The sequence below is a fragment of the Centruroides sculpturatus genome, unplaced genomic scaffold (assembly GCF_000671375.1).
Source record: "Centruroides sculpturatus isolate CEXI.00-Female unplaced genomic scaffold, Cexi_2.0 scaffold698, whole genome shotgun sequence".
Lineage (NCBI taxonomy): Eukaryota > Metazoa > Arthropoda > Arachnida > Scorpiones > Buthidae > Centruroides > Centruroides sculpturatus.
In genome coordinates this window covers 70,963-88,569 of record NW_019385119.1, presented here as the reverse complement: position 1 = coordinate 88,569, position 17,607 = coordinate 70,963, and the positions used below count along the sequence as shown (strand labels likewise).

At 30.8% G+C, this 17,607-nt stretch overlaps 1 protein-coding gene across 1 annotated transcript in view; it reads right to left on the bottom strand.

Annotated features, from left to right (window-relative positions):
* Positions 1-14,249, bottom strand: part of LOC111635033 (F-box/LRR-repeat protein 16-like) — a 50,415-nt gene extending 36,166 nt beyond the window's left edge. Inside the window, exon 1 of the mRNA XM_023379879.1 lies at positions 12,880-14,249. Coding sequence (XP_023235647.1) covers positions 12,880-13,946 — 1,067 coding nt within the window. The 5' untranslated portion in view covers positions 13,947-14,249. The remainder of the gene's footprint in view (positions 1-12,879) is intronic.
* Positions 14,250-17,607: the final 3,358 nt, after the last annotated feature.

Below are 17,607 nucleotides of genomic sequence, written 5' to 3'. Positions count from 1 at the left end.
GGGGGGGGAAGTTTAAAAAAAAAAAAAAAAAAAAAAAAAAGTTAGGAGTGTTTTCTATATGTATGAATGTTAGAACGTGTGGGAGCAAGATTTTGTTCACCCAATTTGAAGCTTAATAACTCTTTTTCCTTTCGTCAAAAATTTCTGAAATTTTGCATGGAGATTTGTTTATTAGGGACATTGATTCCACTAAATTTTGATGGTTAACGGTCGAGGGAGTGGGGAGATAGAGAGAGATTTGTGTGTGATATCTCGAGTGAAGTCAGACTTAAGATTTTATTCGTTATTAATACTTAAAATTGTTTTTATAAATAAAACTCATCTCTACGCTCAAAATTAAGCTTTTTTTTTTGCAATTTTATAATAAATAATAATATAAATATCTCACAACAGATGACGCCACACGTAATCTTAACTTTTTTCCGGGTAAGTTAGGCAATTCGCTACTGGATTTTTTCTTTAAGGTAAGTGATTTTTTTTGAAAGTTCTTAAATATTTTATTAGTTAATCTTTTCATTACTTTATTGCATATCATTGTTATTTGATAAATAAACATTTTTCTTACAAATTTTCTAATTATAGGCCTAATAATTAAGCTAATCAATAAAATTTAAACAGTTTAAAGTATATAACTCCGACATTAAGATGGATTGAAGTATCAGAAAAGTCAAAGTGCTTTTGAAAATAACAGAAGTAATAAATGAATATCCTTTGAAAAAAAAATGATAACTTTCTTTGATCTCGTGACCGATTTTTTCAGAGTTAAATCATTCCACAAATGGCATAAACTTCATATTTTTGAATATATATTTAGATTTAACAATAATATAAAAAAATTGATCACGAAATCACTGTGTCATTTATTTATATATTATTTAGAACATGTAAAAACGATTACTGAATGATATAAGACCACCTCATTTCGGAGGAGTTTTGATTAAATTTTTTAAATAAATACACTAAACCACCTCGATATAATGAACTCTCAAACGACTATTCACTATACCGAGAATTACATAAAGAATAGCAAGTGCCAACAAAATTATTTACTATATCAAAGGTTCACTACACATGGAATTTTATCCCATACGTTGCAATATTTTCCTATCGAAACACTGTGTAATACCGAAACTTTTAGTGATAAAAATATACTTAATGACAAATAAAATAACCTATTAAATCCTTAATTCGGCTTTCGATGCAATTTAAATAAAATGTTCAATTTTTCCATCACAAATTTCCGAATTTTAAGTGATTTAAATAAGCGAATTAAAATTGGTTAATTAATTAATTAATAAGAAATTGAAAATGCTGTAATTTGGATTAATTTGGTAATTTATTTATTTACCCAATAAATTCTAAAGTAAATCTGGTATAAATTAAATATCGGTGTAATTATTAATTATTGAAACTAATAGTGTTATTTTTATATCGTATGTAGCATAAAAATACTTTATATGATCTTGTATACAGTAAAGTTAAAACGTACAGTGTATGTAGTTTATGGTATTTGTATGTATGTATAGTATATGGTACTTTTATATAAAGTATTCTATTATTTTTGTAAAAGTTATAAAGATATAGCAAAATCCCAGTTATTGTAATCACGGATATTGTTATCAATCGTATAATATTATCAGTTAGCAGGCTCCAAAGCATAGAAGTTAAAATACATTTGTAAATGCTTATTGTTATCGTTATCATCATCTTCAGCTAATGATAACGATAATTTACCTATTTAATAGTCATTTTTTAGGCCATATTTTCGCGCTAACTATACGTGGCTGATAGCATATTCAATTTTACTTAACGTTAAGCATTAATTATTTGTTCACAATACATTCGTTTAAATTACTAACATTTCTTAGGTTAATTACTATGTAGCTATTGTTAAAGACCATTAATAATATTTAATCAATAATAATAATAATAATAATAAATTAATCTTCAAGTTATAAATTTTTTTTAAGTTTTAACGTGTCTTTTTAATGTAATAGTCAATAAAAACAAAATGTTCATTATTTGTTGTTTTTATTCAATTACTTCGCTTAATATTATCAGTCGGTTATTATCGTTAGGTTATAGAGCAGTTCCAAAGTCATAAATATCATAAAAAGTTATTACATTAAGCTAATACAGTATTTATTAGCTTAATGTAATAAATTTTGTAATAACTATATGTTATAGTTTATATTAAGTAATGGTATGGTTACACATCATTAATATTAAGATATAAATCACCATTTTAAAATACTTTTCAATCATATTTCAAACGCATTTTTCTACAATTCTTCAAGTTTATTCTAGATACTATTCAATATTTACAATAGATTATTATTAAATTTAAAAAAAAATTACTCGTTTCGACAGAGATTTAATCACATTGCCGGGAGTGTGCGTCACTATCACGCTTTTCCTGATCACGTGAGCACAATTCAGCATCCCTTTTCTATCACGTCAATTTGAAATTTCACACAAATTGTATACTATTGAGATTGACTCATTCAGATTTTCATTAGATAGAATTTTTGCATAGGATTAGGTATAAGATCGAAGATGGATTAAGGAAAAAATAACTAGAAACAGAAGATTTTTTTTTCTCGATATAACATTTTATCTAAGATTTAAACAAATAATTTTTAATATATTAAACGTAAATATAAAAAAAAACACCATCTGATTCAGACAAGATAATTAACAATTTATATAAAATATTAAGATAAATCATTTAAAAAACTCCCATTACTACTAGTTCGTTTATTAAGTACAGTAAGCTTCTTAGTTTAATTGACCTTTAGCTGCTACCAACATTACCGTGAAGGATATTTTAACATTACATTCTCAATTCTCAGCAGGACGTTGTTCGATTTAATATATAATGTAGACTGATTCACAAACTTCCTAAGGCTAAGCTCCTATTTGAATATCAATATCTGCAATTTTCAATTTCCTTTTTTTTCTTTATTAATCGGGAAATTTAGAATTTACTTTTAAATATACGATCGCTCTCAAATGATACGAATATTTTCAATATATTGAGTAAATTATAAATTTCCTAATTAAGAGGAAAAAGAAGGAAATTAAAGATAATAAATAATATTTTACTTTATCCATTATACTATTAAGCTTATTCATATACTCTATACGTTTTATTATTAATTAAATAAAATAAATAGATTTTAGTAATTTTATATGTTGTATTAGAAAACGGTAATTTTACGTATAAACAATCTAGGCTTTTGCCTAGAGCCTCCTATTTTTAGAAGCCTCAGACGGATACAAATAATATATTTATCGATATTCGGTCTTGGTTCAGTACTTATATTCCAGTACTGGCTAGGATCGTGTATTCGGTTTCATATTATATAAATTAACATAAAAGAGGCACCCAAATCCTCACAGAACTTCGACCGCTACTGCTATGACATAAAGGAGAATTTAAGAGCAAATCTTGATGTACGATTTTTAATTCGTTTAATGAAATAAATCATATAATAAATGTTTTATTCCTTTAATAATTACTTAAAATAAACAACATAAAAAATGTAAGAAGTATACTGAAATATATACATTATAAAGAAATAATGAAGCTCCCGTTAGTAATAAAAATGTCCACCATAACTTCTTTTAGGCCCATCTCTATGATCTTTTTAGTTTTCAATTGAAAACTCGTCGAGTCTACATCCATTATAGTAAAAATAAAAAAAAAAATATTCGGTAATTATTAACTTTCTCGTAAATTAAATTTCACAATCATTATATAATCAACTGTTATTAATTACAGTGTAACAACAAAATCAGAAACCATAGGTTACTAATAATAAGGTATAATTAAGAAATCAAAACTTTTATAAATAGAAAAAGATATGTTTTATCTTCACGAACGAAAGAAGACAGTTTTATAAATAAATAATTAATCTTTCACTGATTTATCTGAATCCTTTTGATTCATATTAATATTTAACTTTCGGCTTTGATCGCTAAGAAATCTCACATTAATCCAACATCAACGTCATAATCTTGTTACAAGTAACCTAGTTATGTTATTACTCGACAATTATGTTGGAATACTTAAAATAGATTTCGTGGAAATTGTAGGAAAAAGAAAGATTTCTTCTCTAATTTTATATATAAGATTTCTGGAAGAAAATGTATAATGTTTTCCTATAATTTAAAAGAGATATTTCACTACAGTTTTAGCACGAAAAACCTCTCATAACTCACACTTAACAGTTTGTTTACTTTTAAAACTCGAAGAAAAGCTTGTTTATTGGCTCAATTTAAAAACATTTCTTTCTCGTAATTAAGTAAACTTATCACAAAACTCGTTTAAAACGGGAAATAGTTCTTCTCAATTATTATAATTTCGATCGATTCTCTGTTTAAATTTAACACGCGCGCGTGTTTCCCTATTAATTCGAATAAAGCCAACAACGCTCGACTCCTATTGACTAAATTCAACACGCTTGATTCTCCCTTTACACATTATAAATTTCGTACTTGAATACTCGTTGTAAATTTAATTCCACTTCCAAATTTATTATTTAATCCAATCGATTATATCAAAAATTTACCACGTTATAATTACAAACAAAAAGGCCCTAATAACCTTATATAAATCAAAGCAAAAAAATAATTTAATTTAATGCAGGAAAATATAATTTAAGTAACATTCGTAATAACGTTTTACTTTGCCAAATTCTCCCAGTTGGCAAAGATAAGAGATTTTTCAGCTCTTGTAACGTAGTTCATACGTAAGCTGCAGTTTAGGGCCTCACTCTACGATGTTACAAGGCCTCACGCTTATAAATTAATTAATTATTTGCAAGAAGAGAAGGCCTTTTACGCTATCGTTTAAGACACGATACTTGGTATTTATCGGTATAGCATGTATCATATACAGTCGACTCCCACCTATTCACAGTCCGGCACACGTATTTGTAAAATCTAAGCGACTCGTATAACACGGAATTCGTATAAAACGGAATTATCAACGGTGTTATAGGGGGGGTCGACTGTATTACATTTGTATAACGGGTTATATCGACACAACACAGCATGAGTACAGTACAGTGAAGAATCTGGCTTATATGAGAATTAATAATAATAATTTTATCGAAATGTCGTTTAAAAAAATATATATTTTTACGCAATTTTCGTTGCGTAAGCGATTTTTGAATGTTAAAATCAAGTAAAATAATATAGTACCGTCGAAATTTTAAATCGATAAATGCATATTCATCATAACGTGACAAAAAAGGAACGTAAATAGAAATTAGATGCGCATTTATTAAATAATTTTTTTTTTTAAATTAGGGCAATTTTTTACGAGGGCAAAAGTACAATAGCAGTCGGTTACCTAGTAACGGTAACCATGACGACCGGTAGCTTTTTTTTTTTTTTTTTTAATTTTGCCGTTTAATAAATGCATTGTATCTTCCTAATATTTATGATTTAAAATGTTTTCGTAACATTTACAATTTATAACTTTTATTAGAAATTTTAAAAAAAAAAGTAGTTTTAAAAATGCTCGCTTGTTGCACGTTACCTAGTTGCCATAGCAACAAACTTAGCAGACTGACTGTTTATCGATTTTTACACCGCTTGGTGTCGCTTCGAGATCGAATGCGACACGGACGAAATAGTGATTTTTCCTTTCTCGTCGTTTATTTTATTTTNTAATAAAGACAAAATTTATTGATCTACTTAGTATCAAGTTACCTGATTATCTTTTTAAGGCCGATATTAAAATTATTAGTAAACATTAAGTTAAAAAAGGGGGGATCGTATTTAATTCCTGATAATCTTAGTTATAAAATTAATCGAATTCTCTAAAATATTTTTTTTTTATTAATATTTGTCACTCACGACGACCTTCCTACATGACGAGTTGTTCCATCGAAGGCGACTGTAAAATCATTATTATTAATGGATCTATCGATTACTTTCTTCCTTAGAAACGTTTTAAATATTTAAAATATTTACGTTTTAATGGGAATAAGAAGCGGATGAATTGTTAATATAATATTAAAGGAAATATACAGTTTTTCCTTCAGAATGATGCGAAGATATGACGAGACCATCCAAAATTTCTATGATAACATTTGAGTTCGAGTACATATTTATAACAAAAATTTTCCTGATAATATTCCCTGATATTATTTGTTGATAATGAGTAAGAATTATTATTATTTTATTTTTTTTAAAGAAAGAAAAATTTACTACAGTGAACACGAGATTAAACAGCTGAGTCGACCTTTTTTTTTTCTTTTCTTTAAAACTCTTCTCCGCCAAAATAGGGAAAATTGCATTGAAAAATCTCTCTGGCGTCTATATAGTTTGTTTTTTTTAATATAATTTACATATTTAGGCGAGGAAAAGCTTACAAAAGAGGCTGTTGTGTTCTCGTTACTGTTACGTAAAATAACGAATTTTGAAAACTCCAAAATTCCAAAATGCTTTTCATATTACAGTAACACGAGATGACGTTGCGATTTTCTTTTATTGGAGTTACACCGTCTAAATATACAAACTTACTTTAAAAATCTATGGTTTGGTGTATATTTAAAAAAAAAAAAAATTACAACTACTATAACAATATACATTACTCTTAAAAGAAACCTTACTTCTTTAATTAAAATTATAAAATCATCCTAATATACTATACTTAGTCTTCCAGTACTACTAAAGCGGTCGATTAATTATATATAGGACTATATAAACAATGTTATCTTATTTGAATCTGATTATTCTCATATGATTCGTAGTGAAATACGAATGATTTAACCAATGAGCGCATTTGTTTGGATGTCATTGACCTTGTCTACCTGGGATTTTCATGGAGTGAGAAGTCCTACATCTGCATTTTTCGTATGAAAAAGGTAAAATATTACTCGGTTCTGCTTTAAAACAGAAAAAATAAAAAAAAAACTGCCGTGTCCTTCCTCTTCAAAACTCATTTTTTCGTTTCGGTCCGGAGGGTCGATATTTATGAAATTTTCCATAAAAATCGAATGGATACGATCGATGGGTTCGGCGACTTTTTGTGTTTTTTTATTATCTGTCAAAGTTAAGAAATGTTGGGGGATTCAATTCAGAAGCTGTTTTGTTGGAAAGAAAAAGAGATTCTTGTTGTCATCTTCAGATAATTGACGTCATCGGCTTTCTGACGGACAAAAATCGATTTTCGATTCCTTTTAAAATTTTTCAAGGTAAAGAAAAAGGGAAGAAGGATAACTTATAACTTTCACTTTAATTCCTAAATAATAACTATATTCTGTCCAATTTAGAAACCTTTTCAGACTGTTTTTTTAATCTTACATTTGAAGAAAACACGGACAAATTCAATTTATTTCTAATGTCGTTCCTTCCTTCTGATAGATGTTTTTCGTATATAATGTTATCGCAAACGTATATTTACAATATTTTCTTTATTTAAATCGATGAAATATTCTAAATAATGATTTATGTATTTTTAAATACTTAAACAATTTAATTAATTGTGTAATTTAAATAAAAATATGCTAAAATCTTAATCGTTTTCCCCCTTTTAAAAGAGGAAAACCACTTAACATTTGTATTTTTATGGCTTTTCCAGAGGGATAATGCTTCCTACTTGTGACTAATCTGGGTCTTTTTTCATCTCTCTCAGGCCCTATTCTGTATTTTTCAATACCTGAGCCTGAATTTAGAGCCTGAATTTAAGTATTGCAAAACAAAATTTCTATACGAAAAAACCTATATATATATACTACTATAAAAACCTTAATTTCATTATTTTTAAATGTATTTTTAATATTAATATTCCATTAAACGATTGAAGAATATTTAAAGCTAAAAATATGTTATTAAAGAATAATAGTATCTAATTCAATTTAGTTATTGTGAATTTTTTATAGGCGGAAAAATTATATATAACTCATATGACTATAATACGTTCATAACTTTATTAAGTACTTCATAACTTTATTGATTATTATTATTAGATTTATATATAGTAATATGCAAGCTCCATAAAAATAAATAGACTGTATCCAATAAAGTAATGTATATAAATAAACTGTTTAATTTAAAATAATAGGAACATTTAATTTTAATTAAAAATAAACTTGTTACAACAGTCAATGAATAAAACATTAAATAATGAATCAATTCAAATCCATATTTAAGTTTAAACGTCATTCTGTAACAGGTACTCAAATTAATCATTTAAAATGTAATAAAACGGTGTTGAAATTTTCCTATTTCTCAATATTTGAGAATACGAATCTTAGAGAGGACCCGAAATAATCACAAATGTGAATCTCACTTCTCCTTGAACTCACTAAAAATATAGTCGACCCCCCTATAACACTGTTGATTATTCCGTTTTATATGAATTCCATGTTGTACGAGTCACTTAGATTTTACAAATACATGAGCCGTTCACAGCCTGGCACACGTATTTGTAAAATCTAAGTGATTCGTACAACATGGAATTCATATAAAACGGAATAATCAACAGTGTTATAGGGGGGTCGACTGGTACACGAATAAAATCAACAAAACTAACAGAATCCGATTTGTTCTCCACTTATCAATAGAAACTTCAATTTAAATCACTTTTGTATCTTGTTTTTTTTTTACATAAAAGACTAAATTTGAGAACTCCTTTATGTCCAATTCCCTGTTGGTTGGTATCTTCTGTATTTGAATCCACTCGAGCAATTTTAAAAATGAATTTCACACTATTTAACGAAACCATAAAAAATTTTCGATATTACAATAAACCCTCTTAACTATGCCGTTATCTTTGATTCACGCACATTAACAAGATTATTTAATGGGAATATTTATATAAAAATTTTAATAAAGACAAAATTTATTGATCTACTTAGTATCAAGTTACCTGATTATCTTTTTAAGGCCGATATTAAAATTATTAGTAAACATTAAGTTAAAAAAGGGGGGATCGTATTTAATTCCTGATAATCTTAGTTATAAAATTAATCGAATTCTCTAAAATATTTTTTTTTTATTAATATTTGTCACTCACGACGACCTTCCTACATGACGAGTTGTTCCATCGAAGGCGACTGTAAAATCATTATTATTAATGGATCTATCGATTACTTTCTTCCTTAGAAACGTTTTAAATATTTAAAATATTTACGTTTTAATGGGAATAAGAAGCGGATGAATTGTTAATATAATATTAAAGGAAATATACAGTTTTTCCTTCAGAATGATGCGAAGATATGACGAGACCATCCAAAATTTCTATGATAACATTTGAGTTCGAGTACATATTTATAACAAAAATTTTCCTGATAATATTCCCTGATATTATTTGTTGATAATGAGTAAGAATTATTATTATTTTATTTTTTTTAAAGAAAGAAACATTTACTACAGTATAACGAGTTCAAAGAACTTATTAAAAAAATACGATTTATTGTTTCTAAACTTATCCGATAAAAAGTAATTACCGTTATTTTTCAAATTAAAACAATTGGTTCATTCATTAATTAATTATACGAGATTGTATTTCAAGAGGAAGGCATAAATCTGAATGAGAAGAAGTCATCGGATATGCTCTGGCTATTATTAAATTTGAAATTCGAAAAAGACTTTTTTAAACAGAGAAAAATTTTTATTTTTTCTACATTTAAAGCTATAAAAGTTCGTAAAGTTACTTTCAAATATATACTACCGAATGATTTAAAGAAAAAAATGGCATCTTTAGTTATAGTTTACGGATAAATAAACTTAAAAAAAAAAAAATAGAAATATAAACATAATTAATATCAGAAAATTTTAATAAAAGTATATAATTTTTCAATTATATTTATTCACCTATTTTTAAAATAAAATAAAATTTTTGTAAGCTATAGGCAATGTAAATTCGACACGAAGGAATTTGTGTTGTGAACTTCGGATAAATTATCGTATAAATAAATTGTTAATGAAATAACAATATTATCTTTCATCTCGGTGAATGACCTATAACAGGTAACGCCTATATATTTTTTTAAATTCCGAATAACCAATTACCTTAAATAAAATCATCTACAGACCTAGTTATATATAATTTACACGCGAAAATAAATTAATAACAATTAAGAGAAGAGAATAATGAAAATAATACATCATCCGTGAAGAGTCCATATTGATGAAGTGAACGGATTAGATAAACGAGATGGATTTACTATTACCGTTGCATCGTGTGAACAGCAATAACAGACTGCCTGTGGACTCACGTGACTGACACGTTCAAGTCGATATATAGTCTATTTGGATCCATCATTCACAGAATCGATAGACCCAACTTTACCTTATAGGTTCTGGTTTTTGATCTATCGAACGTTGTTCGTTGCGTTACGCTACATTAATATTTGCTGGAGCAGCGAATAAAATCAGCGATTTAAATATTGATAAACTACGAAATATCAGCATTAAATAGCAACAACAACAACAATTACTAACGGTCGCTATTGTGTAATCCTTTGTTTAATTCTTCTAATGAGAAATTTTCCGTGGAATTGACCCGGATGCTTTCCTTTATTGCTATTAGAAAATAAAGACTATTTATTAATCGTTTCCTTCACTTAATTTCGAAATGTATACACTTTAAAAAAAATAAAACGTTCGAGTAAATAGTCACAGTTAGATGTAACAATAGAAGATTGTCACTATAATAATGTTTATGATATTCAAGCTCCAGTAATTTGATACATTTACTAAATTAAATGCAATCTGACAACTCTTTCAAAGTGACTTAACCGTAATAAGTTTCAAAGTACCAATAATACAATAGCCAATGTATTTAAGGAAGAAACTAATCGTTATCTGTTATTCCAAATTATGTTTGTTTACATAATTAAGAATATATACCATAGAAAATGATAGTGTATCTATTAAAATGTCTATTATCTCTAAATTTTACATTTATCCAAAAATTATAATCGATTAGTAGCTTTAATCTAGGAAGCAAACAGGACACTTGCCCTGGGATCGTGTAAAACATTCCACAAATTATAATGGTAAAATTGACATGTGTAACCTTACATTCTCGACCATGGGACTCTTTGTCTCTTTTTGTATTGATTCGATACTGTATTCTATAATCTACTTGTGAAAAAAAACCCCAAAATTTAATAAATTAAATAAAAATATATTGATATAATTATTTCTTTCCAAAGTCTAACCCCTCTGCGGAGGCCTATGATTCACACCTTTCGAATTTCTGATAGCTTCTTAATTATATATACAACTTAAGATAATATCCGAAAATACCTAATAATTATGTAGATAAAGCCAGTGATATTATCGTCTCGAATAAACTTTATCATCTACATAATTTTTCTGGGAATAGCCTCTAAATGATCTCAGCTATTAGTCAATATCATTCAAATCACCGCAGCAATGTTTTGTCACAAACTGCTGCCTCTGATATATTCGAAAGCATTAATAATCAATTTTCTCACCTATCCTTACGTAGCTACGTTGTCAACGACGCCAAAATCTAAAGCAAAAGCTATTGTAAAATAACAAAAAGCTTAAAAAACTTCAAACCTGTTTAAAAAGATTAACGACCTTTTTAAACAGGTTTAAGGTTTTATTCAAAAGAAACGGACATTAAAAACAAAAAAAAAAAAAATATTGTGCAGTTGCCAAAATTTGGACAAGAGAAGAAAAAAATTCATTGGACAAGAGGGAGTGTCTCTTCAAAATATAAACGTAAACTGTACGTGTAAAGAACTAAACGCTAATGATTAACAATACGCCGCAATTCCTCTTTAGAAGGATGCATCAATTTGGGCCCGAGCCTAACAAGGACGAAACAAGGTCAGGATAATGAAAAATCATGTTTATAACTAATCCTTAAAATCTACAACGCAAACTATCTATTTTCTCACTATTTTTAGGATAAAAAAGTCGTAGGGGTCCTTTCATCCAAGTAGGATTCTATCGAATCACTGGTATTCGCGTTTAATAAATTATTAAAATAAGGCTATATAAATTCAGAATTTTAACTGGCAATACAATTACTGTATTAGGATATTAATTATCTGAAAAACAAATCAGTGAAAATGTTATCTTAGAGCTTCCTCTATTCACTTTCATTTTATATCACGTCACGTGAAGCGCAAGCCACATATGTAATTAGGATAAGTCGATTTCCACACGAAAAAAAAAACTTTAAAATTGAATATAAGTATCACAGTTTTTAGAAATTAACGCAATTGTAAAGCCACTTATAGCATTCTTCCTCTCGAGACTGGAAGACGGCAGTAAAGAGAGAAATTAAGTCGAAGACGAAAAGTATAGGTTGATAAAAGTTGTGTGCATAATTAAAATCCCTTCAGTCGTCTTATTAGAATCTGATACAGAGCAGCAATATCCGTGAAATCCTATTACCACTTACCAGATCGGTTGACCGACCCCGTCATATGACGAAACGGTTACGTCAGCAGTGTTCGATTTCCTAGTTGCTCGAACACAGTAACGCGTCCTCGGGCATCTTGACCGATACGACAGAGATTACGTTCACAGTGTAGTAGTAATAGAACCCGATCGATTCACTTCCTTCCCTTTTATCCTTAACTCCCAAATAAAAACAAAACGTGCTCGTGCTAACAACTCTCCAAATTATACGTTTGGCAATGGCCATCGATATTCTTACCGTAAAAAGGATAAGTTATTTTCATTTTTTAATGAAATTATTATATTTTATCACTATCGAAGATTTGTTGTAAAATCCAGAAAAAGAATTATTGTAGATTTGAAATGTAATGTGTTTGAGAGCAGGCGAATCTCGAAGTAAATTGCTGGAATTAAACGACGCTAGGAAGGATCGTTGTGGACAAGAGGCAGATAATTGGAAAAGTGAGTACTTACCTGTCTAGCGTTAGTTCCTGCAGTGGAGTCAGATCACAAGCGATGTACTCGAGAGCAGCATCCGTGATTCGAGGACACCATGACAAATCCAGAGATCGCAACTGATGGAGATTCTCGGCCAGGAGTTCTACCCCGTCGTCCGTAATTTTGGAGCATCCCGATAGGGAGAGAACTGTCAGATTAGGCAGCACGTGGACCAAATTCAATAGACCGTGATTAGTCAGTTCCCAGCAAGATTTGAGACGCAGCACCGAAAGGCTGGCACTCTGTTGGGGACCGAAAAAGGCCAAAGCGGCGTCGGTCACGTGATAAGCCTGGAGATTAAATTCGTACAGAGAAGGTAAAAGCTGCGAGACGGCGGCCACACTTTCGTCCGCCACGTTGATGCAATCCGATAAGTTCAAGGAAACGATGCGAGGACTGAGGCCGGCCCACAGACCCGCATCGGTTATCTCGTTGCACCCCGATAACTCCAACTGCACGATAGCCTGCAACGTTTCCAATAGGGCTTCTAAACCTTTGTCGGTGATGTTACAGCATCTCAACACCAAATGGCAGACGTGCGGCACTTGCGATTGTGGACAGTTGCTGATGAAGTCGTACACATCGTCGTCGTTAGCGCCGAACAGTCCCACCGATTCGAAACCCCGACGTTCCAGACTGGTGTATACTTTCTTCCTCATCTCGGCCGTACCGGCCAAATCGCCTCCGTGACACCTGAGCTCCCGACACCTGAGGACGGGCAGTACCCCTTTCCAGTAGCAAGGTTGATAGAGGATGTCCCGCCACACCGTGCACACCTGAGCCGCCACGCACCTGTCCTCGGGCGCTAGGTAAAAAAAGAAGTTGGCCAGGAATGGCGGGTCCTGCCACAGGTCCTCCTGCGAACGGGGCTTCGATAGGCTGGCCATCAATTCGGCCAGGCGGGCCGATCTCTCCGCCTTACTTAACTTCCTCTCCGGCCAGCGGTCCCTGGCCGAACCGTTCTTCGCCCGCACGGACAGGCCGTTGAAACGGCGGCTGATTTCGGCTGCGGCCCGCTTAGTGAAGCTGACGTCCGCTGTCATTTACGCAGTCATCGGGGGCTGGACGGGATGTCGCACATGCTCACGCTCGCATCGTCCGCTCGGCCCGGCCGCTCTCGAATGAGCATGCGCCCATCGATCGGCGGAAGTCAGGTGACGCCTTCTGCAATCCGCTTCTGCAACGGATCACTCCACTACCGTCGGCGGGGGCGACTGCTTCCCGGATAGGGTTGCCGATCGATAGTCTGCTCTTTTCTCTCTCCTTCTTCTCATCCTTACTTATCTTTCATTTATTTTTTCCTTTCTTCTCCACGCGCCCCGCTTTACGTACTCCCGCAATTTTGCTCTTTTATATCGCTAACCAACTCCGTTCTGAAAATTATCGCTCGCTTACTAACTAAACAAGGCGCTAGATGGCAGCACTTCTCTTCCCTTCTAACTTACGTTATGTCGGAACGAATCGCATTTCTCCTACGTTCCAGCGAATCATATTTTTCCTATTAAAATTCCACTCGCTTAATATATTTATATTATTCTAAAATATGTCTTATTCTATTTTTTCTTCATATAATTTCTTATTCAAGCCGAACCTGTCGTTTAAAATAAATCGCAGGAATACAATTATAAAACCAAAGTATTACCAGATATTAATCATATAAAATAAATAAAGACCTGTTATTTTTCAAATTGCCATCTTTTACGTTCTTTAATTTTAAACAAATATCAAATTTCGTAATGAAACTTTATAAAGTTGACCGGGATGGAGATAACATCTCATATAAAAAAAACCTACGAATAATTCTCGGAATAACATTCGAAGAGATTTTTAGATTATGCTTAGAAATTCCTCTACTTTTTTTCTATTTAAATATGAAAGATGAATGTAAATCGGGATCGAATTTTTACAAGTAAGGTAAACCATCCGTAACCTCGTATATAAATGGCTTCGTTCCATCCCTTATAATGTGAAGGAAATTTTAAATTTATAATTCCTTAATTAATTTTGTTATTTAACTCTTTCTCGGAACATCAATAAAAGATTTAGAAATAAAACTTCGAATTGAAACCCATTCGATTTACATACAATACGCATTTTTTTTTTAATCAATTTATTACTACAAGTCGACCCCCCTATAACACTGTTGATAATTCCGTTTTATATGAATTCCATGTTGTACGAGTTACTTAGATTTTACAAATACGTGTGCCGGGTTCTGAACGGCTCATTATTTGTAAAATCTAAGTGACTCGTACAACATGGAATTCATAGAAAACGGAAAAACCAACAGTGTTATAGGGGGGTCGACTTGTATTATTATTTAATGGAAAAGAAGGATTTCTGATTAATTTAGGACCATAACAACTGTAAATCCTGCTCTGATGTAAACAGTCAATTATTTACTAAGAGAAACATTTCAAAAATGAATTTGATTCTATTACAGTCGACTCCCCTATAACACTGTTGATTTTTCCGTTTTATATGAATTCCATGTTGTACGAGTCACTTAGATTTTACAAATACGTGAGCCGTTCACAGCCTAGCACATGTATTTGTAAAATCTAAGTGACTCGTACAACATGGAATTCATATAACATGGAATTATCAACAGTGTTATAGGGGGGTCGACTTGTATTTTATTTTCCTTAATAAACTAAGACAATTTTCATGTTTTTCCATCATTAATTTCTATATCAATCGTTCTAATTTTAAAAGATCCGATCAGTTTGTACGTTTTGCATGAATAGATATGTTTTTGTTACTTCTAATTTTACATCATTTAACGTACGGAGCACCATGCGGTTCCATTACCTAAAATTAGAAATAAAGTCTTGTTGGCACGGACGAAGAACTAATTGCATGTCTTGTGATTGCGCTCTATGATGTAATATAAAAATATTGGTTTATAAATGTTGTAAAATGTTTGTCACTAGCCGTATATTATTATACTGTACAAGGACGACAAGAAAAATAAAAACAAGTTTTGAACCCATGTAGCTTCGAACATTAAATGGTAAATTAGGTATAATACTTATTAATATATGTACATATTTTATAATTTAATTAGTGGAACGTGGACATTACTTTTATGGCGACACGTTTGAAGAGCTAATTAATTGAAATGAAACCTTAATTGTTTGAAATTATTACTATTGAATTCTCTCTTTTCTTTCTCTTGTTTTTTGATAGTTAATACTGTGATCAGTGAATAGATAATCTCTCTACTCAATTTGAATATGTAAGTTGAAATCGTATTACATAAATAATCTAAATTAATTTTCTGCTATATTCGAATCCATTTAGAATACATTATTACGGTTGAAAAAGTTTCCATTATCAAGGTTAATTACATACGATAATATCATGTAGATTGGAGTACTTTAATATAAAATTTGCATTTAAAAAAAATTGTAAGAAATTTTCATCTACAGATTGGGCACAAAATCCTGCCAACTCTATAGAAAATTAATCTTACATTCCATTTGTTGTTTGTTTCAGATAGAAGAGCATGAATAATGTCTGATTAAAAAAAGAAAAGTATACCATTAAAGATCGTGAAATCTCTAGTTGTTGGTTTTATGGCAGACTACGCTGCTTGGTGAGAGAAATTCATCTCGGGTCTCCCTAGAATAATAGGCTGCCACAGCCATTCGGCCATCTGTGGCAATTTTCTATAACCACGAGAGTACTCCCAGTCACGACTACTACACCATGGATAACGAGGTTCGTCAAAAGGATAGCTGTAGTGAACTGGAGTGGGTTGTAATAGCATTTTGTACCTTTTAGCATTGAAATGACATTAATTAAAAAGTTCATATTGCTATCTATGGTGTGCTCCGTGTGGTCTGTGTTTAAACAAACGGTATCCGAGCCTTTAATGTTTCTATTAATCGGTTTTCATCATGATTCCTCTGCTTATTTTGTGAAGACGGTTTATGACTAATGGCTGTAGATGTTCTATGAGGTAGTTGCATTTTCTGACTGTTCTGAAATGTTACTGTTTTGATCGGAATGTTCCATGCTACTTTTTATTTGTCGTTTTTCAGAGATAGTAATAAAAATGATAATTGGTTAAATTATGAATATTGCTTTTTTTCCGAACCTGCAGAGCGGCTTGAAATGTTTTTCCTTTTCATAATTCACGATTAAAGCGATCTCGCAAATTCTTCCATTGTTTTTTAACTTGACAAACGAAACAGAAGACTGTTATTACAGTTAACTGGCAAAAGGAATGTCGTTTATTAATCTACATTACTCGTTTAGTTGTGGAGTTACAACTGCAAGCGTGATGTATGAAATAGTATGCGTTCTATTGAAAAACATTTCTTTTCCACGACTTACCAACTAGAAATGGCAAGAAATTGCAAAATGATTTAACAAACAAGCAAACTTTCCTAAATGCCTAGAGCTACGGACGGTAAACATATTTGACTTATTAATTAAACCACAAAATAGCGGGTCCTTATAAGTTATTTCGATTGTATTGTATTATTGACAGTTTGTGACGCTACTTATTTATTCACACACGTAGATATAGGCGCTCGTGAGACGTATTGAATTCTACTATTTTTAAGGATGGTACTTTGTATTCCAAACGTCAAAACGATGAATTAATCTATTCTGTTCCGGGTCCTTTAGCTCAGAATGTAATCACCAAACACATTTGTATAAGATGAGGCCTCAGGTCTCTCACTACACATGTTA